Source organism: Trichechus manatus, unplaced genomic scaffold, assembly GCF_000243295.1.
Source record: "Trichechus manatus latirostris isolate Lorelei unplaced genomic scaffold, TriManLat1.0 scaffold00024, whole genome shotgun sequence".
In the NCBI taxonomy this organism is placed as follows: domain Eukaryota; kingdom Metazoa; phylum Chordata; class Mammalia; order Sirenia; family Trichechidae; genus Trichechus; species Trichechus manatus.
The window spans coordinates 1,875,699-1,900,208 of NW_004443960.1; the positions used below are offsets into that span (position 1 = coordinate 1,875,699).

Here is a 24,510-nt window from a genome sequence, read left to right on the forward strand (position 1 = left end):
CTGACGGACACGGCGCACCACAGAGCCACCGTGCCTGCCCTCGGCTGCTCTGCGCGTGAACACTGACGGACAGGGCGCACCACAGAGCCACCGTGCCTGCCCTCGGCTGCTCTACACAAGGGAAAAGACTGGATCTTTAAGTTGTCATTGCTGTCGAGTCGATTCCAACTCATAGCGACTTTATAGGACAGAGTAAAACTGTTCCATAGAGTTTCCAAGGAGTAACTGGTAGATTCAGACTGTCGACCTTTTGGTGAGCAGCTGAACTCTTAAACACTGTACCAGGGCTCTGGATCTTAAGTGGAAGCTCATAAAACCCTATGGTGAGGCGGTTAGAATGTGAAGTTCCACACTCAGCATGGGAGCCAGGCAAGCTAGGCAGCCAGACGGGCTTGGGCCAGGGAAGGCTGCGGCAGCTCCCAGAATCCACTCCCGGCCCTTGGAGCCACCATGTACGGACAGCCCTGGAATCCTTACAGTCCAGGCAGGCTCACAGCCATCAAAATGACAAACAAGGGCAGGTGTCTCAGCGGGGCTACTCAGGACCCGGTTGCTGGACTGGGGGGACCATGCCAGGGATGCTGCTCGACATCCTGCAGTCCTGGGACGGCAAAGAAGGATCCAGCCCCAAGTGTCAAGAGTCTGCTGCTGGGAAGCCCTGCCCCAACTGCCCACCTGGCCCACACGGCACACCTGACCCAACTGTCCATCTGGCCTCACTGCCCACCTGGCCCAAATGCCCACCTGACCTGGCCCACACGGCACACCTGGCCCCAGCCTCAGGGCAGCCCTTACCCAGCACCTCGCGGGGCTCCTGGCCCTCAGCCTGCAGCATGTCTCTCAGATGTTCCGACAGCTGCTGGTCCAGCTGCGACGTCCCCGGAGCTGAGAAGGGCACAACGGTTGTGCCGTATTCTCCCAGGGTCAGCTTCAGGCTGGGGTCATCCAGGATCTCTGACGAGTAGTTGATGGCCAGGAGGGCGAAGGTGAGACACATCAGAGGGACCAGGACCTGTGCCGCCACTACCTTCCACTCCCGCCAGCTGTACACAGCCTTCTTCACAAACATGGCCCAGAACTGCTGGCAGTGCAGGGTGAGCTGTGGACAGGGAGGCGCGGGGTCCCTCGGTCATGGGGGTGCTACACGGGCTGGGGTCTGCCCCCACCTGCCCTGCTGCAGCAGCCCCACGTGCTTGAGCCTGGGAGAGTGGCCACGATTGTAGGTGCGGCCAGACGAGAGCAGCTGGGGCTTTCTGTAGGAGCCACGCTTGCACACACCCTACCGGTCCCACCATGGACCTCGCACGGGACCTCAGGGCTGACAGCAGCATGGGAGGCAGGCAGACACCATTTCGTCCATGTGGGATGTTAGGGGACTAGCCACAATCGTGTGGCCTGATGCCCCTCTGCCCTCACCCTCGCCACTGCTCCATGCTGGAGGCAGCACCCGATGGGGGACCCCGCCCTGCTTCCATGGAAGCAGACGTACAAACTTCCCAACCGCTTTCCCATATTCCCCAGTGCCTCCCCCATCACTGTCCTCCAAGGGCAGGGACTGAGCCCAGCTCTGTGCTGCTGGCCATCCAGCCACGGTTTCCTGACTGCTATGGAGCCGGACAGCCCTCTACCCTGGCCGCATCACTATGTGGCCTGTGAGCACAGCGTGGCACGCCTTGGTAGACGCTGCACTGTGGTGTTGCAAGCAAACCTTCTTTCCGGCTCACGAGTGGCCAAGCATCAGCCCCTTTTCATGCAGAACATTAAGTGGCAACTGCTGGAGTAGAATGTTCCCAGTTCCTCATCTCTGCACCTGCCCGCACCCCAGCTGCTAGCCCTCCTAGAGGCTGAACGGCCCACTTGGGTTCTGCCTGGTCGTCATGGGCTGTGCCTTGCTGGGCTCAGCGGGCTCAGGGGCTGCCTGCCCTCCTGCCCCTGCCGGTCCCTACTGGTGCTCACCCCCGTGTTGAGCTGGATGGCGCTGCAGTCCTCCTCGATGAGGGTGCCAACGCCATCGCTGGGGTCCATCACACCGCAGAGGTGGCTGTCCACCGCCCAGTCACTGGCCCGCCGCTCATGCTGGTATTGCAGGGCTGGGAGCTGGATGGCCTGGATGTCCATGCTTGTGTCCACCAGCTTGCCGACCCTGCACCGAGACATGGGCACTGGTTAGAGATGGCTCACTAGGGGTGGGGGTGCAGCTACCATTCAGCCAGGAAGAGGGTGAGTGTGAAGGATGCCATTGGCTCCTTAGCTCGTGCATTCACTTGTTCGCTTGTTCAGTGAACACGGGCCAGTAGGAGCAGAGGCTGGGCCCAGAGGAACCCTGGAGCCTAAAGGAGAAGTAGGAATGCACCCTCCCCAAGCATGGAGAGACAGGTGAAACCTAGTTACAGCATGACCCAGCTTTTCCACTCCAAGGAATCTACCCAAGAGAAATGAACACAGACGTCCACACAGAAACGTGGATGTAAATGTTCATAACAGCACTATTCACAATTGCTAACCCAACATCAATCAATCAATCAGTCAACCTATCAGTCATCATCTACCTATCATCTGTGGGTGTCTGAGCCCATGATGGCAGTGACTGCTTTATCACTTCACTTTAGAGAGACTGTCCACATCCCTGAGCCTTAGACTGACCGCAGGAAGACCTCCTCCATGGTGGTGACGGAGGCCCCGAAGCTCGCAATGCCCAGCTCTTTCTGCTTCTTCTCCAGTTTGGCAAAGAGGGTTTCAAACCTGGAAAAAAAAAGATCAGTCCCTTCTCAGTGACTTTCTAGACCATTTGTTCCTAAATCACCTCCCTGTAGGATGGGGCAGGGGGAAAAGAAGGTTAACTTCTTGAAATGCTATTTAGGGAAAAAAGTTGGTTCTATATGGTTTAGTTCTTACAGCCTTGGAATAAAATAGACGTTCTCCGCATATCCCGATGGGAGAGTGAAGCAGCAATTTCTAGAAAGGAACTTGGCCATATTTATTCCACTACTGGGAGTTATCCTAAGAAGGTAACTGGAGAGAGGTGGGCAGAGTTTTAGATGTGGATGTTTGTTAGCACATTTTTTGGGAAAACAGCACGAGTGTATGTTAATAGAGTGTTACACGTCTGGGGCTGTTGATGCTGAATGATTCTCTCTCCTTCCCCGTGTAGAGTTAGATGAGAAGGTCAGATGCCTCTGCTACGCCATTTTTACAGCTCGTGTCACAAGTGGGATTCGTTGCAATGTCTCTAGACTCATGGTAGTATGGGACTTTGTAAGAGAACGAATGAAGGGGCGTGGGAAGTGAAACTTGATTCCGAGATCGTTACTTTGGTGGTTGTTACCTGTAACGGCTGGAAAGTAGGAGATGTTCTGCTGCAGCTGAGGGGAGAAAAGCTGCATCTGGAGTGGCTTAGGGCAAAAACTGGGCCAGTTAAACAAGATGATTCCTAGGGGGCCAGGGTCTTCTGGTTTCACGCAGCCAGAGGCTCAAAGCCATATGCATGTGAATGGGACGACAGTCAAGGTGTGGAGAAAATAAGATGAAACTGGAATGTTTTAAAGAGAGTTATATGTTTATCTTGATGTATTATGGATATTGAATGTTTCTCCTGCCTACTATTGTAAAACAGACCTAAACCTATGATGGAAATGAATACTGGGTATTATAGGTGACGGAGAACATGTAACTCTGCCTTCAGTCAATACTTGATTGGATATGCTAAAAGGGGAGCTAGGATTTGCCAGAAAGAAACACAGGCTGTTCATTAAAATGGAGTAACCCTGTGTGTAGAGTATTGGGGGCTTAGGTCGGAAAATTGAGCCACACCCAGAACCTTCAGAGTCAGGAAATTTGCATTTGAAAAGACATGCAGACCCACTCAGAACTGCTGGGAGAGCAGGTAATTGGTATTTGAAGGAAGAACCTGCAGAAAAAAAAAAAATGACTGTTTTGCTTTTTGAATTTCCAGCGGTTTGCCATTGGATGCATCAAGGCAGGAAAAGTCAGTGCCCATCAGAAGAACCCCCTTCTAGGACTGGAGGTTAAAGGGAGCCAGTGATTCAACAGCCTGGTATGCTAGCTTGTGGGGACCACCTGGGTCCACTTGAGTGGAAGTATGGGAGATGCAGCAATGAAGAGATGGGCTGAGTTTGGACATGTTCCATTGGCACCCACTGACCTAGCCCACAGGGGCTAGGGATGAGAGAAAGAGAAGGGGCTGGCTGGTCTGAAGTGCAGGGAGGTGTGTGGACTCCTGAGCCTATGACTGGCACCCACTGCCTAGCCCATGGGGGCTAGGGATTAGCTGACCAGAACTCAACCAAATGAAGAAAGAGAGAAAGAGATGTTTGACACTGTGAGCTGGTATAAACTGCTGCAATTTGATGGCTGGCACTGGACTGGACTTTGCTTATGGATGCAGATGCTCAAAGTTCCCACTGGAACAGAAGATTCTTCAAGACCAAGGAACATGCTGTCTCCTCAGAATACTGGTTTGATATAGGGACAGGCAATTTAAACATTGGCAATCTAAAACGAGGGGAGATAAAGGCATGAAGTGGCTGACTTACACACTTTCATGGGTGTGCTTACACTCAAAATGAGGGGGACAAGGGAGGATCCCGACTGAATAGTTTCCTCTTTTCCTGATGGGTCTGGGGAAGACAGAGTGGGGAAATGCTGATAGGGCTATATGATTCAGTTGTGAGTACTGACTATTAACAGGGTTAACTGGGATTGTAAAAACTGTGATTGTAAAAGCTGTTAAGTGTGAAATAGTGTACTGGGGGAGGCACTGCTGGACTGGAGCACAGTGGCCAAACCTCAAGTCCCTTAAAGGTTTTGCTCTGCTGATACCTCGAGAGAGGTTTAGAGCAAGGGAATAATCTCTCAGTTAAATTTTATCAGAGGCCAGAAAGGGTGAAGCCGAGCTGACTTGGAGAACCTGACCAGATCAGATGGCCATCTGCAGCAGACCTGAATGGCTGGTCCCTGAGTCACCTCACCCTGAGGACTCTGCCCTACTGAAGGACTAATTGTTAATGACTGTTTTGGACTGGTGGAATGATTGGGAGGGGGAAGTTATCCTCCAAGTATGAAAGAACCATGGCTAGAAAAGCTAGGGGGTGGACTGTGGTGCCATGGATCACTTTTGTGTAGCCTTTCTTGCCATGTTCTTGTAACTCCCACCCTAGTGATGGGGTGGGACTATACAAATAAGGTGCTTGTGGCCCACCAAAGAGATTGGACAACTTGCCAATAATGCAAAAAGGTGCATGGTACCCTTGTGGGGGTGGGACTAGGCAATTAAGGTATATGGAACCCTAGTGAGGGGATTGGTCAGTTTTGCCATCCCACTAGGCTTAAAATGAGCCATCCTAGAGGAGGAAAGGGGGGGACCTCACTACCACCAAGAAAAAAGAGCTAGGAGTGGAGTGCATCTCTTGGACCGGGGATCCCTGTGCTGAGAACCTCCTAGACTCAGGTGACAGAGAGAGAGAGAGTTGTAACACTGGAGACAGCAAGAAGTAGCGGTAAAGAAATGGTGGCAGCAGAACCTGGAGACCATCAGGAAATGGTGCAGTGGGCTTCCTGGCCTATGGAGCAAGAAAGCTGAGCGCCTTCAGGTAAGAGGCTTGCTGGTGGAGTGGGGTGCCTCTGAGCACTTATTGGTGGGCTAAAGAGCTTTCTAACACTTGCCTGAGCAGGGCAGAGTCTGGGCCAGCCCAAGAAGCCCAAGGGGTGGAGGGCCAGAGAGGCCGGCCTGCAGGTATGGCTGAGAAGAGGCTATCCTGATCGAAGAACTGTATCCTGAGTTGTTTCTGAGCCTGAAGTGTAACCTGTTACTTCCCTAATAAACCCTTTAAGAGTGAGCATTGTTTATGAGTTCTGTGCGGGCACTGCAATCGATTATCAAACCCAGCAGAGAAGTAGAGCCGTGGGAGGGGCGGCTGGTGTCAGAATTGGTGAAAAGGTTGGAGGGTGGAGGAGTGTCTGACTTTCACCTCATAGGAATCAGCTTTGGGCTGATGCTGATAATGATTCTCCCCACTTATGAAGTTAGATGAGGAGGTCTGACGCAGCCACACTACTTTACATATGTTGAATTGTGTTCCCCCCAAAGCTATGTTGCAGTCCTCACCCCTGCACCAGTGAATGTGACCTTGTTTGGGGAAATAGGGTTTTTATTTGCAGATGTGAACAGTGATACCAGAGTAGGGAGAACAGAGGAGTGTTTTCAAGCCTTGAAACCTAATGAGATTTGTCCTACTGCCTTTCAGACTTGCTTGGTACCCATGACCCCTTCTCTCGCTCTGGTTTCTCCCTTTGGGATGGGAATGTGTGCCTTATGCCTGCTTCGCCATTGCGCTCTGGATTCACAGGGCTACAGACGGAGAGGAGCTTTGCCCCAGGTGAACCGTGCTCAGCCACCACGTCTGGTCTAGATTCAGACGAGATTTTGAACCTGGAGTGGATGCTGGGTAAGGACCTGTGAGTGCTCGTCTGGCCCTCCGGGACCGTACCTGTGGGTGCCCTCTCTGGGGCTGTAACTGTGGGTGCCCTCTCTGGGGGTGCCGTCTCTGGAGCCGTACCCGTGGGTGCCGTCTCTGGGGCCGTACCTGTGGGTGCTCTCTTTGGGGAGGATGAAGGAGAGCTCAGCCCCGGCGCTGCCTTCTAGGGTGGCATTGGGGACGTGGTGGTGGACCAGCCGGGAGACAGCCTCTGGGTCGCAATGGGGCTCCTTCACGAGGGTCATGTGGTACCCTGCGCCTGGAACATGGGGAAAACATACGTGAGCTGCTCAGCTGTGCCTTCTCACACCCGCTTCTGAGTCACGCTGGCCTTGGGGCACCCATGCTGGGCCTCGGGGCGCCCACGCTGGGCCAGGCGCACAGCAGGAGGCCTCTAACCCAGATGGAGTCCTCGCCGTGAGCTCCGGGTGCTGTCCCGGTTGGGTGGTGGCACCGTAACGAGTCTCCCCTTGGTGGCACAACCGACCAGGGTGAGGCAGGCTCCCCAGACTGAGGCCTGGGGTTCCTGGGACAGACACTGTGGTATCTTCAGGGGATGGATGTCGTGGGATTTCGCCTGTTCTCTGAGGCGTCAACACTACGCGCCATCACTGCGAGGTGAACATACGAAGAGGAAGACAGTCGTGATACCACTCACGGTGACTCCATCTGCCGGGCCTTCCAAACACGCCCTCTCCCTTCGCAACGTCAGGTGGTTCTGGGTGCACGTCAGAGACGAGGACGTGGAAGCCCAGGACGCGCGATGCTCAGCCGAGTCACGAGGCAGGGCTCCAGCTTCAGGTCTCAGGGTACTGCAGGGTCTGCTCCTTGTCCCCCAAGACCTGCTCTCTCCTCTCTTGGTAACTGAACACTGTCTTTTTGCTGGGCACATAGTCGCCCAGCACCAAGGCTGCGGGCTGTGGCCTCTCTGCTGCATGATACTGACCCTCTGATCAGGCAGCAGTGGGGGTGCAGCCTGGGGAGTGTGTCTGGGGTGGGGCATGCTTTCCTTCCTGCAGGGGGATGTGGGTGGGAAGCTGGTACAGCCAGGCCAGGTGACCTTGGAAAGAGAAGCCTCCCCACACGGCAGGGCGGGCAGGCTGTGTCCCCGATGCTGGGTGCCACTGTGCTGGCCTCCGGCTCGTTGGCCTCTCTCCCATTGGAGGGTCACACGGTGATGGGCACATCGCCGCTCTGAGCCACCACTGACTGCTGGTTTTCTGGCCCCAGCTGCCCTGAGTCCTAACCAAACCACGACGCTGCTCCACCCCTTCCCATTCTCACCAGCTCTCTGCCTGGGGCTGTAGGTCCACACCCAGAGGGGCCTGGACAGGAAGTCCAGGGAAGGCCTGCCCTGCCTGATTCACCCCCACGAAGGGAAACGGGGACGCTGTACGGATGGGGCGGGCCGGCCCGCGCACACTCACCATATTTCTGCTTGAGGAAGAGCGATGACCCACAGCACTGCAGCTCCCCCTTGGCCATGATGGCGATGCGGTCCCCCAGCAGGTCGGCCTCATCCATGAAGTGGGTGGTGAGCAGGATGGTGCGCTCACTCTTCTGCTGCTGGAGCAGGTCCCAGATGGCTCTCCGGGAGATGGCGTCCATGCCCGAGGTGGGCTCATCCAGCAGCAGCACCTGAGGGCACGGGGCAGCCTTGTGACACGGACAGGGTCCCGCCGGGCCCAGCCTGGCCACCCCGTGGGCCCTGGGGGGCTCGAGTCCAGGTCCACGAAGACGGGGTCGGACCACCCATGCCGGGTTTCCCTCCTGTGGCGCCGAGGGGGCTGGCCGCAGTGGACGGGCCTGTCCGCGCGTCGGGGACCCCACACCTTGGAGCCTGCGATGAGGGCAATGCCGATGGACAGCTTGCGCCTCATGCCCCCGCTCAGGAACTTGCTCAGGGAGTCCCGCTTGTCCTCCAGGTGGAGGGTGCGCAGCATCTGCCGGACTTCCTCCCGGCACTTCCAGAGCGACAGTCCTTTCAGCTGCAATGGTGGGGACCACAGGAGCCTCAGCTCAGGGCTCTGACGGAGGCTGGCCCCCCAACATGCTCCTTGGCCCGAGACCCGTCTCAGTGATGCTTCTCAGCTCAGGGTCTGGGCTCCGGGCCTCCTGCCGCCCTTCTGCTGGAATTTACGGGGCAGTTTGTGGGGAGGCTGAGGACACGCACAGCTGCCTGGGAAAACCTAGCGGGTCACAACAGCAGCCACCGAGGGGAAACCCGGCCCGCGACTCACCTGGGCATAGAAGTACAGGTGCTCGGCCACCGTCAGGTCGTCGAACAAGACGTCGTGCTGGGGGCACAGACCCAGGCTCTTCCGGATCTGAGCCATGTCCTGGGAGATCTCATACCCGCTGATGTATGCCCGCCCGCTGGTGGGGGGGAAGAGACCTGGGACCAAGCAGGTGACCCCAGGAGCTGAAACTCAGCCTCGAAAGACTGCAGATTGGCAGCAGGACGGGGACCCTTGTCTCATCCACGCCGTGCTGCCCTTGGCCCTGCCACCCAGCGAGTTGTGAGTAACCCCTACCCCCGATGTGGGGCCTGCAGCTGGGACTGCAGGGGGTGGGGGGGTACGGACAGTTGTGTCCCAGACGCGCGAGCTCGAGGGGCAAGAGAACACGCTCACACCCTCCCTGTGTGTGCGGTGAGGAAACCACGCTCCCAGAGACGGACCGCGCGGCACTCACGCTGGCCTCCCGACGGCCACTCGGTGAAAAAGCGAGCTGGAGCTGGGCGCCGTGCCGTGGGGAAGGCTTTCTGGAAGCGCTGGCTTTGAGCATGACGTGAGAACTGGCCTTGTTTGTCGCTAAGGGTCTAAGTGTGGGCGCTTACAAACAGTGGCTGAGGGGAGGGCCGTGTCACTGGGGGAGCTGCCCCCCATCCCCCGGCCTGCAGTGCTGCCAGGTGGGCGAGCACACCCCTCCTTCCTGGAGTCCCAGGGCCACGGAGGGACTGGAGACCAGGAGAGGGCCGTGGCCTGGGCTGGGGTGGTGGCCAGGAGGCCTGCCAGCTGCAGTGGGAGGCCTGAGAGGCTGGCCTGTGAGCACGGACGGGGAGGTGGTCTCCCCTACACCCAGCTTACCTGTGAGCACAGATGGGGAGGTGGTCGCCCCCGCACCCAGCTCACCTGTGAGCATGGATGAGGAGGTGGTCTCCCCCGCACCCAGCTTACCTGTGAGCATGGACAGGGTGGTAGTCTTCCCAGCGCCATTGTGGCCCAGCAGGACCGTGATCTGCCCCTCGTACAGGTTCAGGTTCAGGTCCCTGACAGCCGCCTTGCCCTTATTCCCGACCCTGAACACCTGCAGGAAGATAAAGGACTGCCCTGTACTCCCCTGGGCCCCAGGGCGCCTCACCCCTCTGGAGACCACCCGTAGTGTCCAGGTTGCGAGGGCTGTGCAGAGTCAGGGCCCTCGTTAGATGGCACTGCTGTTTTCTGCCTCCCCTCCCCGTGTTCCGTGTCCGTGGGAGCAGAAGGCCCAGAGGCCAGGGGCTGCCTGGTAAGGAGCAGTGACTGGAGAACTGCTGGGAGTTAGGTCAGAGTGGCGCAGGTGAGCAGGACTGCACGCGGAGTCTGGGGTAGAGGCACGGCGATGCTTCGTGCCCTGGAGGAGGGTCAGAGAGTGGGAGGACCCTTGCCAGCTTGGGAGCGCGCCACCCAGGGCTACCTGCCTTCGTCCTGGCCCCTGCCCGTCCCACAGGGAGGAGGCACCTTGGAAAGATGCTTGATCTTGATCCCGGCCACCAGGCCCTTGGGCTCGGCCTCAAAGAACTCGGTCCTGAACGCCTTCTCTGGGTCATCGTCTCCATCCTCCTCCCCCAGGACGGACCTCCAGCTCCCGCACCAGTAGGAGGGCTAGGGTGGAACCAGACAGGAGTCAGAGCGGTCAGTTCACATCTGCTGTCTGGTCAGAGTCACAAAGCACCGATTAGCTGGAGTACTGAACACGCGCGGCAGTGTGGCCTTTGTCGTGACTCTCCCCGAGCTGCCCAGGAGACCCTGCTCTGAGTCCGCTCAGCTTCTTGCTCCTGCTGCCCCTGTGGGAGAGCCCCAGGCCTCAGTGTTCTGATCTGGCCAATAGGCACAGCGATAACTTCCTAGTAACTAAACTGGGAAACTCCAGACCAAGACAGGCTATGAAATGTTCAACCCAGAGAGGCTTAAGGGCCAGAAAGCCAAGGGGGCTGTGTCTCCGAGCTGCTGGCTGAGTCGGAGTACCTTGCTAAAGCCGCATGTGAGTCGCGACAAGCGAGAGAAGCCAAAGGGGCTGCGCTCCCCTCTGCTACACATGCCAAGAACTTGTCCCCCTCTGTCGAGCCACCCCAGTGACAGATGCCACGCAGGGGAAAGAACCCAGGACGAACTGTACACACTGCCCGCCCTTGAGGACACCTGCGGGCTTACGAAGCCCCACAACACAACGGAGCCCCACACAACACAACGTTGTGGGCGGGCGGCAGGAGGGGGAAATGGGCTGGGAGAATTCCCACCAGGGGCAAGCTCTGTGAGGGCGGGGCTTTACTCTGCAGCCGGGTTCCCAGGGTCTGGAACAGCGTCTGGAGCGTACCAAATACCATTGGTTTTGAGAGACTATTTTTCACAATTTAAGGGACTCTGAACTCAGTATGCATCTTACAACTGGCAGATGCCACAGTTTACCAGTGTTTTTATCACTAGTGATTGCTGAAGTAACAGTGCGTCGAATAATCAGAGTGGATGAACACGGTGGATGAATAAGGACATGCTGAAGTCCTAAACCCTGGAACCTCAGAGCAGGACCTGATTGGGAAATGGGGTCTTTGCAGACGGAGTTTGTGAAGATGAGGTCACACCAGAGCAGGGTGGCCCTGGTCCAGTGGCTGGTGTCCTTGTAGGAAGAGGGGGACACAGAGGAGCGGGCCACGTGACAACGCAGACTGCAGCGAGGCAGCCCCAAGCCCTGCAACGCTTGGGGCCGCCGGAAGCTGGAAGAGGCAAGAGGATGCTCCCCTACAGCCTCCGGAGGGAGCGCGGCCCTCCTGCTGACACCCTGACTTTGGACTTCTGGCCTCCAGAACTGAGCGAGAATCCACTCCCCATGGTTTCAAGCCCCCCAGCATGTGGCACTTTGTCCCGGCCGCCCCAGGAGACTCACACACAGACACATGGGAAATATGAGTTAAATCACAGAATGAGTCAAGAGGCACCTAACCCCGCACTAGCAGGGGATGAGTCAACTACATGGAGGTAGACCTGTGCCTCGTACAAAACAGGGCCGACTTAGAAAGAGGCATGTGTTTAAGTATAAACATACTTCTAAGTAAATAAAGCAAAACTTATGAACATATATAGATGAAAACTTAAAAATGTATTTATATATATGCACACATACATATATGCGTTTAAGCTGTCAGAGACCCATTGTTAGGTGAAAAAGCAAGTTTCAATCGTTATTACGATATGATCCTGCTGTGTTAAAAACACACATGTATGTGTTATAAACATGTCTATGTGTCATATATGTACGGGTGTGTTAATGTACATAGAAAGACCCCTGGTGGTGCAACAGTTAAGTGCTTGGCTGCTAATTAACCAAAAGATCAGCAGTTCGAACCCACCCAGCACTCCTTGGGAGAAAGAACTGGTGATCTGCTCCCATAATAAAGATTACAGCCTAGAAAACCCTATGGGGCAGGTCTGCTGTCACACACGGGGTTGTCACGAGTTGTCACTCCGTGACGACTAAAAACACCAACATGTGTGTTAATACACATACATGTGTGCTGTGTGAAGAGGGTCCGTGGGGTGGGGGACTGGGCTGGGTATCTCAGCAATGCTGTGATTTTCACAATAAGTGTGCATTCTCTTGGAGGCAGAAAACCCAGTAAGATACTTTTCACGAGGCAGTAGAAACAAACGAGCGTTAAAAGCCACAGAGACCTCGGGAAGACGGAGGCTGTTAGGGGGGCCGGGTCTGGGTGGGCAGCAGTTGCCGATGTGGATGGGTCGTGGAGCTGACCCCTCATCTCCGGGCCTGCCTGGAGGAGCTGGCTCAAGAGGGCGCATCTAGGGAGACCACGCTGGGCAGACGCCCGTGCCAGGGGTTTGGTCCACCACAAGAGTGAGTTCCAGGTCACACTACTACCGCCCACGGGGCTGTCAACGGGAAGGGCAGGGGCATCAGAACTCACCGTGAGGAAAAAGTACCAGGGCTGGGGCACCCCGAACTGGCCGGGGCAGACGGCCTCCACGTACCAGGCCACCAGGCCATAGAGGACGGCGTCGAGCAGCAACATGCCCAGCACCTGCCCGAAGGCGAAGTCGTCGTCCACGTTGACTGGGCACAGGAGGTCGCGCCACTGCAGGCCGGTGCCTGGAAGACACACGGAGATGGCGGTACTGCGTGCGCAGCTTTTCCCACCTGACTCTAATGCATCTGTAAGCTTCTTCAGGTCTTTGGGATGAGAACAAGTTATGAAGTTGGTAAGTCACAAAGCCAGCAGAAGCTTGTGTACTCACTAGACGGGTCATGTTGATGACATTTATGATCCATGTGCACACATACACGCACATATTACACGTACATTTACCAGCTGCTGTCGAGTTGATTCTGACTCGTGGCAACCCCATGTGTTGCAGACTAGAACTGCGCTCCACAGAGTTTTCATGGCTGTGACCTTTGGAAGCAGATTGCCAGGACTTTCTTCTGAGGTGCCTCTGGGCGGGTTTGAACTGCCAACCTTTTGATTAGCAGCTGAGCATATTAATCGTTTGCACCACCCAGGGACTCCTCCATACATAGGTACACATGCATATATGCGCATATATATACATGTACGTGTACACACTAAACCAAAAACCAAACCCACTGCCATCAAGTCGGTGCTTACTCGTAGCAACCCTGTAGGACAGAAAAGAATTGCCCCATAGGGTTTCCAAGGCTGCAAATCTTTACAGAAGCTGACTGCCACATATTTCTCCCGTGGAGCTGCTGGTGGGTTTGAACCGCCTACCTTTTTGGTTAGCAGTAGAGTGCTTTAACTACTGTGCCACCAGGGCTCCACGTACACACGTGCGCACACACACACACACACACACACACAGGCTTGGGGTACAGCCAGCACTGGACCAGGGTGTGCTTAATAGAACTCTTTTGTGCAAACTGAAATATTTCAGACGTTATCAGAAGGTAGAATCAGTGGTCCTCGTGGCAGTTTCTCTTCTCAGTGGTCTACCAGTGTGATCGCTCATCCAGCTGGGCGCCCTGTGCGGCCGGCCGCCCTCTGCAGCCCCCGAGCCCCTGCTGGAGCCAGCCGCTCCCTAGCCCGGGCGAATGTGCGCCTTCGAAGCACTGGAGGTTGTCTCTTTGAAGACATTCACTATACAACTTTCAGACAGAGACAGATCTAAGGTGCCTACGGTTAGATGCCTCTTTGTAAATGCCTTTTTAGAAAGTATTTGAACTCTGGAAGGAGCTGTCCATTTACAAAGCCTCCGTGTTACTGACACGCTCCTGCAAGCAGAAACACGCACATTTCAAAGCTCCAGTTGGTGTCAGAAGATGTCGCCAGCTAAGAACACCCTAACCGGAGACCACGCGTCGCTGGCCGTTCCTGCGACCTCTCCTGCCTCCTCCGAGGACCCAGCGCTTGGGAGCCACAACCATCAGGAACCACGTGGCTGGAGGAAACAAGGGTGTCTGGAGGGAGGGGCGCTGGGCCCACCTAGAAATGCTTAGGGGTCAGCCACACAGAAGGCAGGCTGTGTTCCTGCTCTCGCAATACAGCAAGAAGGCGGGGGTCAGCCACACAAGGGCGGTGACTGCCGCACCCCAGGGGCGAGCTGCTTGCGCCATCCAGACTCCTAAGAGCGGAGTCTCCCTCTGCGGAGACATTCCAGCAGGCGAGGGGTTAAAGTAGGCGCGCCCCCCCCCCCCCCCCCCCCATCCCATCAAAGTGGGGGCTCTGATCAGTTACAATATGAGCGTCTACCACAGGTCTGCAAAGGGGGAGCCCACGGGCCAGACTCGGCCCAGAGAAGAGCGGTGGATGACCCCCAAAGTATTTAAAAAATCAGGAAAGTCCACAAAAATCAAGGGGAAAGCCTTGATAGTTCGTCACTGGTTCCTCTCAGGCCTCCCTCCCGTCACCCTAGGTCCTGGCTTTAGTCCATTTATGACCCCTACAGAGTCCTGGGGTCCCTGCAGGGGGCGCTAATCCTACCGCTCTACCCAGAGCTAGGGGGCGATCTCAAGGCGTCAGAGCCTCAGACTCTGAGCTCCCTGCTGTGACGACGCTGAGTGTCTTAAAAAGCAGGAAGTTTAAAAAGTAAAGAATTTCATCCTTGAGGGCTGCGCTTTTAAAAAAAATTATCCATATGAGACCAAATGGACAACAGTTAAAGCACAGATGAGATGTCTGGGGGGCAGTGAGGCCCCATGAACAGGAGTGGAACAACCAGAATGGAAATCATGAGATTGACAGAAACTGAAAAATGGAGCCAGTGTCACTGAACATTACGTGGAGAAATTGTTGGACGGGAACCTGTTTTACTGTGTATACTTTCACCAAAAATACAATAAAACATTAAAAAAAATCAAACGAAAAGGCAGGAAGAGACTGGTGAGTGATCTCATGAAAGGGGGGCCGTGGACAGAGAGACGCTGACGCCCGGGGTGTCTCCACAGTGCCCACTGTCTCCAGGCGGAGCCACCAGGAGGACCCAAAGCCAGGTCTCAGGCTGCCCCGGACGTGGCCCCATCACGCCCACCCGCGGGTGAAGCCATCGCACTGCTGTCCCAGCCTGCGTTATTATCTGAAGTAGAGTCCAGCCGGCTGGAGACTGCTCTGCCTAGGTTCCCTCAAAGTGACAACAAAGAGGAAAATACCTTTTGCTTCAAATTTTCCTATGAGCTGGGCCCCCATGGCCATGGCAACATTGGAGAGGAGGCAGGAGAAGAGCTTCTGGCTGAGGGTCATCCAGTTGTACCGGGGCGCCACGAAGAAGTACGGGATGTAGGTGAAGAAGTAGAGAAAGCCACCGATGGCCGCCGCCATGTTGGCTGCAGGTGGACAGAGGGACAGGGGAGGGTGCTGGGGGCATCCGTGGGGTCAGCAGGGAGCCCATGCTCCATCCACGGTACAGAGGGGACCTTCCCAGCATCACAGTGTGAGCTCCAGTGCTGGAGGGACTCCGGGCTTGGGCCCCAGCCTCTTCTCGGTGTCCTGCACCCAGAAAATGACACCCACCCCAGGCTTCACATGCTTTCCCCATGCCGAGGACCCCGTGGCGGTCTCTTCAGCTCTGGCCCCAGACACCACGTCCAGTTGCCTCTGACATCGCTCATCCGACATCGCTAAAACTGAACTCCTGATCCCCCTGCTCCAAGCCCCACGTCTCTCCTGGTCTGCCCGACCTCTTACATTCAGTCATTAGACACTTGCTGAGCACCCACTTTGTGCCACGCACTGTTCCGGCACTGGGGAGCCTGTTGTGAGCAGAACAGACGAGGCCTGCCCTCTGGAGCTTCTACTCTAGTGGGGAGACAGACTGTTAATGGACAAGTCAGCCAGGCATGGAGCGCTGGAAGCGCAGAGGGAACAAGGCAGAGAGTCAGCCAGGGAAGCAGAGAAAGTCAGCCAGGCATGGAGCGCTGGAAGCGCAAGGGGAATGAGGCAGAGAAAGGGGGATGAGGCAGAGGAAGGGGGACAAGATGTCCTGTGCGCCATCCCACCCAGTGCTGCCTCTCAAGTCTCCTCCCTTCTGTCAACTCAGGCTCTAGGTGATTTCTACTTAGATGTCCTCTGACCCCTTGTTATGGGTTAAATTGTGTCACCTAAAAAGATACGTTGAGTCCTAACCCCTGATGTGTTGGAACCCTAGTGGCACAGTGGTTAAGAGCTCAGGCTGCTAACTAAAAGGTCAGCAGTTTGAATCCACCAGCCACTCCTTGGGAACCGTATGGGGCAGTTCTACTCTGTCCTATAGGGTCACTATGAGTCGGAATCGACTTGATGGCATCGGGTCTGGTTTGATTTTTTTTTGGAACCCCTGTTACCTGTGAGTGTGACCCTGTTTGAAAATAGGGTCTTTGAAAATGTTATCGGTTAACATGGGCCCTGGTGGAGCAATGGTTAACTGCTCAGCTGCTAACCAAAACGTTAGTGGTTCGAACCCACCCAGCAGCTCCACAGGAGAAAGACCTGGCGATCTGCTCCCGTAAAGACTGCAGCCTAGGAAACCCTATGGCGCAGTTCTACTCTGTCACATGGGGTCGCTATGAGTCAGAATCGACTTGACAGCACCCAACAACAACAAGGTCACACTGGAATAGAATGGGTCCTAATCCAATGATGGGTGTCCTTATAAGAGGAGAGACACAGAGGGAAGACAGCCAGGTGATGACAGACGCAGAGACAGGAGGGAAGGGGCCACAAAGCGAGGATCGCTTGGGGCCGCTGGAAGCTGGAAGGAGAAGGGAGGATCCTCCCCAGGGCCTCTAGCAGGAGCTCGGTCCTGCCCACACCCTGAACTGGGATTTCTGGCCTCCAGAATGTGAGAGAGTAAGTTCCTGTTGTTCTAAGCCCCCCGTTTGTGGTGATCTGTCACGATGGCCACAGGACACCCACACCCCCCTCGCCCTCACACATCTCAGGCGGAGCTGCCCCGCTTTCCCGGACTCGGAGCACCCGGGGGTGGACGACTGACCTCTGCTAAAGAAGGTGCTAACCATGAAGCTGAAGGAGATGGAGGAGGTGGAAAAGCACAGCAGGAAGACCAGCACCAGGGACGGGTCGCTGTTGCTGAGCACCGCCACGTTCTTCTTCACCTGCGAGATGCTGACCGGTCAGCTGGCCGCGGTGGGTGGGCAGGAGGAGACAAGCCGGGAGTGTGCAACCACCCGCAGTCACATGTGATGGGGACAAGGACGGAGGAGCGTCCGCGGGCACAGCGAGGGAGCCCCACAGTTTCTCGGCGGACACCGACCACCCTCAGGCTCGGCTCTCCGTGGGGAGTCCCCGCCACCACCCTCTTGGCGTGGGACTTCCCTGTGGAGCCGGACACTTGCCTTGATGCAGAAGAGCAGGGTCATGCAGGAGACAGCGATGAGGAGGGAGAGGAAGAAGAGGAGGAACCAGGCGCTCCAGTGCAGCCAGCTGCTCAGCCCCATCACGCGCATGTACTCCTGCAGGGGGCGCTACCGTCACTGCCACATCGCTCTCCACGGAGCAGCGGGTGGGTTCCAACCGCCAACCTTTCAGTTAGCAACCAAGCATTCAACCACTGCGCCACCAGGGCGCCTTCTGTAAAGATGACTACCTTACCTAACCTGATGATGTCGAGTCGATTCCGACTCATAGCGACCCTACAGGACAGAGTAGAACTGCCCCACAGGGTTTCCAAGGAGCGGCTGGGGGATTCAAACTGCCGACCTTTTGGTTAGCAGCCGAGCTCTTAACCACTGTGCCACTGGGGCTCCAGCCTAGGAAACCCTATAGGTATTGTACGAGACCACTGTTATAGAAACTCAAGAAAGGTTTACACATATAAAAAAGAGAAAGAAAACTCTGCAGGGCAGTTCCACTCTGTCATCTGGGGCCAAAGGAGTCGGAATGGACTTGACGGCACCCAGCAACAACAGAAGAGCTCAGATGATGAGAGATGGAAGTGTCTGGGCGGGGGGCTCACAGCCGAGGCGCAGGGTTACCTTGAGTTTCTTCTCCTTCTCCCGCACCACAGCCCGGATGATGGTCAGCGAGGTGTAGGTGAAGCTCAGCATGAGCAGCAGGGGGAGCTGGTACTGGATGGCGAGGAGGAAGGGGTCCGAGATGAAGGGCGGGTACGGGAACCGCTTTGCAATCACGGTGACCTTCTCGAACAGCTGGTGTGCAGACGTGTTTGCATGGTACTGCATGATGGCTTTGTCCACGGCGTGCTGCACGGCCAGGAAGCCTTCTCGGATGTACCCTGTGATTGAAAGCAAAAGACATTCCAGCACAGTGGGTTGACACGCATCAGAAAACCCACGTGGCAGCGCCGCTTGCTCAAACAGCCGCGTGAGCTGCGTGCACAAGGCTACCCCAGGGTCCCTGAGAAAGGGGCACACGAGGTGACAGTGACTTCACTGAACGTCCGTCTGTGGCTGCACGTGGCAGTTCCTCGGGAGACAGGAGGACGCACCCCAGAGATGAGCAGTAAAAGCAAACGAGGGGAGCGATACTAGTCTCCCCCACTCTCACTAACAGAGCGCTTTCACACACACCATCACATCTACAGCCTCCTTGACAGGGACCTGGCTGCAAAGACCCTACTGCCCTGAACAGGTTTGGTGGAATTCTAAACAAAGAAACAAAAATACATCAGAAAAGATTATGCCAGAAGAGTTAGGTCAGGGGAAGCTGGGGCCACGAAAAGGTCGGAAGAAGAGAGACTGGGCCCCCATATCGAGAGGTGATGGGGGAGGCCTGCCCCAGCAGGGAAGGGAGCCGCAGAGAGAGGCTGTGACTTTAGGGAGGCAGGGCTGAGACCAGCAAGGCTGACTGGCTTTGCCAAGGTGGAATCCGAAAAAGAGAAGGGCTCGGCCGGTGCATGGGCTTCCTGCTGCTGCTGCAACAGATTATCTCAGCCTTAGCAGCTTAAAACAACACAGTGATTATCCCGCAGTTCTGCAGGTGGAGAGTCTGACACAGGTCTCACTGGCCTAAAATAAAAAGGTTGTCAGGGTGTCATTCCTTCTGGAGGCTCTAGGGGAGAATCCCTTTATTGCCTCTTCCAGCTTCCAGAGGGCCCCGCATTCCTTGGCTCATGGTCCCTTCCTCCATCCTCAGAGCCAAACACATCTCTCAGACCCTCTCTTCTGCCTCCACACTGGAACCCTGGCGGCACAGTGGTTAAGCGCTTGGCTGCCAACCAAAAGGTTGGTGGTCTGAACCCACCAACTGCTCTGTGGGAGAAAGATGTGGCAGTCAGCTTCCATAAAGATCACAGCCTTGGAAACGCTACGAGGCAGTTCTACTCTGTCCTACGGGGTCGCTAGAGTTGGAATCAATTTGACGGCAGGGGGTTTGGTTTTGTTGGTTTGGTGACCGTGTTGGGTAATCCAGGACAGTCTCCCTATTGTAAGGTCAGCTGATTAGCACCCTTAATTCCATCTGCAACCTTAATTGTCCTTTGCCATGTAACCTGACACATTCACAGGTTCCAAGGATTAGGATGTGGACATTCTTGTTATTGCTAAGTACCATCAAGTCGGTTCTGACTCACAGCAACGCTATGTACAACAGAAGGAAACACTGCCCAGTCCTGCGCCATCCTCACAATCACTGCTGTGTTTGAGCCCACTGTTGCAGCCACTGTGTCAATCCATCTCATTGAGGATCTTCCTCTTTTTCGCTGACCCTCTACCAAGCATGATGTCCTTCTCCAGGGACTGATCCCTCCTGATAACATGTCCAAAGCATGTGAGATGAAGTCTCACTATCTTCACTTCTGAGGAACATTCTGGTTGTACTTCTTCCAAGACAGATTTGTTCGTTCTTCTGGCATTCCATGTTATATTCAATATTCTTCAAAAACACCAGAATTTAAAGGCGTCAATTCTTCTTCGACCTTCCTTATTCATTGTCCAGCTTTCGCATGCATATGAGGCAACTGAAAATACCATGGCTTGGGTCAGATGCACCTTAGTCCTCAAAGTGACATCTTTGCTTTTTAACACTTTAAAGAGGTCTTTTGCAGCAGATTTGCCCAATGTAATACATCGTTTAATTTCTTGACTGCTGCTTCCATGGGTGTTGATTATGGATCCCAAATAAAATGAAATCCTTGACAACATCAATCTTCATTTATCATGATGTTGCTTATTGGTCCAGTTGTGAGGATATTTGTTTTCTTTATGTTGAGGTGTAATCCATACTGAAGGCTGTGTGGTCTTTGATCTTCATCAGTAAGTGCTTCAAGTCCTCTTCGCTTTCAGCAAACAAGGTTGTGTCATCTGCATAACACAGGTTGTTAATGAGTCTTCCTCCAATCCTGATGCCGTGTCCCTCTTCAGATAGTCCAGCTTCTCAGATTATTTGCTCAGCATAGAGATTGAATAATTACGGTGAAAGGATACAACCCTAATGCACACGTTTCCTGATTTTAAACCACACGATATCCCCTTGTTCTGTCAGAATGACTGCCTCTTGGTCTACGTACAGGTTCCGCGTGAGCACAATTAAATATTCTGGAATTCCCATCCTTTGCAATGTTATCCATAATTGGTTATGATCCACACAGTCGAACGCCTTTCATAGGCAATAAAACAAAGATAACAGAGATAAACATTTTTCTGGTATTCTCTGCTTTCAGCCAAAGATCCATCTGACATCAGCAATGATTATCCCTCATTTCAAGTTGTCTTCTGAATCCGGCTTAAACTTTCTGGCAGTTCTTTGTTGACATACTGCTGCAACCGCTTTTGAATGAGCTTTAGCAGAATTTTACTTACGTGTGTTATTAATGATATTGTTCAATATTTTCTGCATTCTTTGGATCACCTTTCTTTGGAATGGGCACAAATATGGATCTGTTCCAGCTGGTTGGCCAGTGAGCTGTCTTCCAAATTTCTTGGCACAGACGAGTGAGCACCTCCAGCACTATATCCACGTGTTGAAACATCTTAATCGGTATTCTGTCAGTTCCTGGAGCCTTGTTTTTCGCCAGTGCCTTCACAATGACACCGCTCGTCTGTCAGTTTATTCTACTCTGGTAGCTTGCGTGTTGCTGTGATGCTGGAAGTTATGCCACCCGTATTTTAAATACTAGCAGGGTCGCCCATGGTGGATGGGTTACAGCTGAGCTTCCAGACTAAGACAGACTAGGAAGAAGGACCTGGTGGTCTACTTCTGAAAAAACTGGCCAGTGAAAACTTTATGAATAGCGGCGGAACATTGTCTGACACAGCGCTGGAAGACGAGACCCTCTGGCTGGAAAGCACTCATATTGTGACTGGGGAAGAGATGTCTCCTCAAAGTAGAGTCAACTTTCCCAACCTGGATGGAGTCAAGCTTTTGGGCCCTTCATTTGCTGATGTGGCACGACTCAAAATGAGAAGAAACCGCTGCAAACATCAGTAACTGGACGTTCCTGGGGGTGCCTCTTCCACCACAGTGACTCCACCCTCGAGTGGCCACGTCAGGGAGGCAGAGGCCTTCGTGTGCTCCCTACCCCACCCAGGCTCGCACCATCTGACGCCAGTGGTCTGTAATGAAATCCTTAATGTGAAGAGGGCCTGTGTGTCTGTTTTAAGGACAGGGAGGAGTGACAACCTGGGGACCCGGGACCCCAATCCAGAGCTAGGCTTGGGGGAGACGGAGTCTGAGGCTGAGTGGGCATAACACTGTCGTCAGTTGCTGTCAAGTCCATCCCTACTCATGGCGACTCCATGTGTCCGGAGCACAACTGCTCCACAGGGTTTTCAAGGCTGTGACCTTTCGGAAGGGGATCGCCAGGCCTGTCTTCCGAGGCGCCTCTGGGTGAGGGCTGGCAGTCAAGCACTTAACCGGCTGCAGCACACGGGGAGCCAGGTGTAACACCAGGAGAGCAAAAAGCAGCCTGTGTCCCCGAGGCCTGAGCCTAAGGGACAAGAAGAGGACACGGGTGCAGGTATGGTTGGTGTGGGCATTGCTTTCCTGCGTCACCGCCGCCAGTTAGCAGCATGGGGCTAATCGCTCAGCCCACCAAGGTGCCTCTTACCAGGCTCTCCGCCATCAGGGGACGAGGGCTCCCTCGGGCCTGGGTTTGGAAAAAGCGGGAAGAGGGAGGTGGTGTGCCACCCGTCCGTCTCCTTTAGGAAGAAGGAGCCCGTCTTCGTCCACATGTAGTTTCTCCGCGTGTGGCTGAAGCGCAGGTGGTACTTCACCTGCAGAAACGGAGAGGACACAGCGTGAGAGGTGCAGGCCAGGCGTGGATGCGAGGTGCTGGGTGGAAGGTGTGGTGGGCTCACCACCGTGAACTCACAGCCCCGCCCCCCGTGCTTCCCCAAACGTCTGAGGGGGCTCGGAATGTCAGTGTGCCGGCAGCGGTATGCTGCAGTGGGTGCAGGGAGCCCCATGTGAGCAGCTCTGGGGTGCTCTTAGCTGCTCACTTGCCACCTTCCAATGTGAACGCTATGTGAGATGGGTCCCCCATAACCACCGATTTGGGGCCCATGGATGGCCGCCAAGATAATGCTGGATGAACTTGACCGTTTCTAGAAGCAAAAAACTTGCCTTTTTTTCTTGTTAATACATAAATGAAGCTCTAACATCCCATCGCACTTAGATCCCAAGTGCTTGCTCCTCTTCTCTGATCCCACGGGACCCCATCCACAGGGGCCTGGACTCGGCGTTACCTTCCCCAAGATGAAGGAACTAAACGGGGCCTCAAGCGACTGCTTCTTCCAGCAGGTGAGTGGTCTGGGCTGCTCTGGCCTGAGCCACCAGGGGCTGCATCAGCAGGACCAAGGGCGGCCCTGGGCCCAGAGGGAGAGTCTAGTACCTCCTCTTGGGCGGGAGTTAGGGAAAGGCAGCAGCTTCTATAGGCTGGATCAGCACAGCAGAGGACGCTAAGGCCCTGCCGACCTTCCTGCCAACCCTCAGCCCAGCGATGAGGGACGATTCTCACCGCCAGCGGCAGAGGGTCCTTGCTGTGGTTGAAGGTGTGCTCGAAAACCACGGCGGCCAGCACGTTGGAGGAGCGGTTGTCATACCTGATGTAGTCCTCAAAGTCCTTCTCTGAGGGGAAGCCTCGGACTGTGGAGAGAACACACGAGCCGAGATGTGAGGTTTCAGGTCTTTACAGATCAAAGACGGCAAAGTCACAAGTCTCCCCATTGTCAGCTGCTGTAGAGCCGGCCCCCAACTCATGGTGACCCCACGCACAACGGAACTGGACCTTTGTGCTCCACAGGGTTTTCACTGGCTGCTTTTTGGAAATAGATCACCAGGCCTTTTGTTCCTAGTCTGTCTTAGTCTGGAAGCTCCGCTAAAACCTGTTCAGCATCATAGCAACAGGCAAGCCTCCACGGACAGAAGGGCGGTGGCTGTGCACGAAGGTGCACTGGCCAGGAATCGAAACCAGGTCTCTGGCATGGAAGGCAAGAATCCTCCCACTGAACTAGCAATGCCCAGACAAGTTTCCCTGCTGTTCTTAGCTGCTTTTGAGTCGGCCCTGACTCATAGCGACACCATATGTTACAGAGTAGATCTGCTTCATGGGATTTTTCTAGGCTGTAATCTTTACAGAAGCCGTTCGCCAGGCCCTTCCTCTGCAGCACCACTGGGTGGGTTTGAACTGTCAAGCTTTAGGTTAGCAGCTGCTTGTACCACCCAGGATCCTAGAGGTTTCCCTGAGACTTTGTAAGCCTTTCCTAAGACTCAAGTCGGTTTCCATTTTTGGTGGGGAAGCAGGCTGCATGAGGACTGGCAGAACAGCTCCATCAGGGCCAGGCACAGGACAGTGATTTCTCGCCCCGTGATTTCCCATGAGCTGGAAGGCAGCACTGGCGGCCACAAGGAGTTGTACAAACCCACAGCGCTCCTCCGGGCAGGGTGCCACCTGGGCAGGGCTTCACTGCCAGAGTCAGCACCTCCACCTTGTAACCCCAATGGCATTTTAACACCTCAAGTGGACGTACACATGCAGACTCTGAGGACCTTGCTATTGCCCAGGTCCCGCTTCACATCAAGGTTCAACTGTGATCATACAGTGAGGGACCGAGGCACTTCACCCAAGTGTTTGCTAAACTGAACGAAACGCCCGCGGGGGTATTGGCAAAATAAAAAGGGAAAAAAAGGACAATACTTCTTGATGCTGAAAGGAAACATCTAGAAAAAATGGCCAGCACGTTTATAGGAAGTTCCCCTTGACAGGCTTCCTTCCTTCCTGCCTGCCTGCCTGCCTTCCTGCCTGCCTTCCTTCCTTCCTTCCTTCCTGCCTTCCTTCCTTCCTGCCTTCCTTCTTGCCTGCCTTCCTGCCTGCCTGCCTGCCTGCCTTCCTGCCTGCCT

At 54.9% G+C, this 24,510-nt stretch overlaps 1 protein-coding gene across 1 annotated transcript in view; it reads right to left on the bottom strand.

Moving 5' to 3' along the window:
- Nucleotides 1-24,510, bottom strand: part of ABCA3 (ATP binding cassette subfamily A member 3) — a 35,566-nt gene that overhangs the window by 8,343 nt on the left and 2,713 nt on the right. The window contains exons 3-18 of the mRNA XM_023728405.1: nt 23,129-23,256; nt 22,220-22,385; nt 18,189-18,448; nt 17,550-17,666; nt 17,189-17,309; nt 15,369-15,542; nt 12,673-12,854; nt 10,214-10,357; nt 9,674-9,803; nt 8,735-8,889; nt 8,327-8,482; nt 7,922-8,132; nt 6,603-6,753; nt 2,644-2,742; nt 1,957-2,143; nt 796-1,099 (exon numbers count right to left, since the gene is read on the bottom strand). Of these exons, the coding sequence (XP_023584173.1) occupies nt 796-1,099; nt 1,957-2,143; nt 2,644-2,742; nt 6,603-6,753; nt 7,922-8,132; nt 8,327-8,482; nt 8,735-8,889; nt 9,674-9,803; nt 10,214-10,357; nt 12,673-12,854; nt 15,369-15,542; nt 17,189-17,309; nt 17,550-17,666; nt 18,189-18,448; nt 22,220-22,385; nt 23,129-23,256 (2,685 nt within the window). The remainder of the gene's footprint in view (nt 1-795; nt 1,100-1,956; nt 2,144-2,643; nt 2,743-6,602; nt 6,754-7,921; nt 8,133-8,326; nt 8,483-8,734; nt 8,890-9,673; nt 9,804-10,213; nt 10,358-12,672; nt 12,855-15,368; nt 15,543-17,188; nt 17,310-17,549; nt 17,667-18,188; nt 18,449-22,219; nt 22,386-23,128; nt 23,257-24,510) is intronic.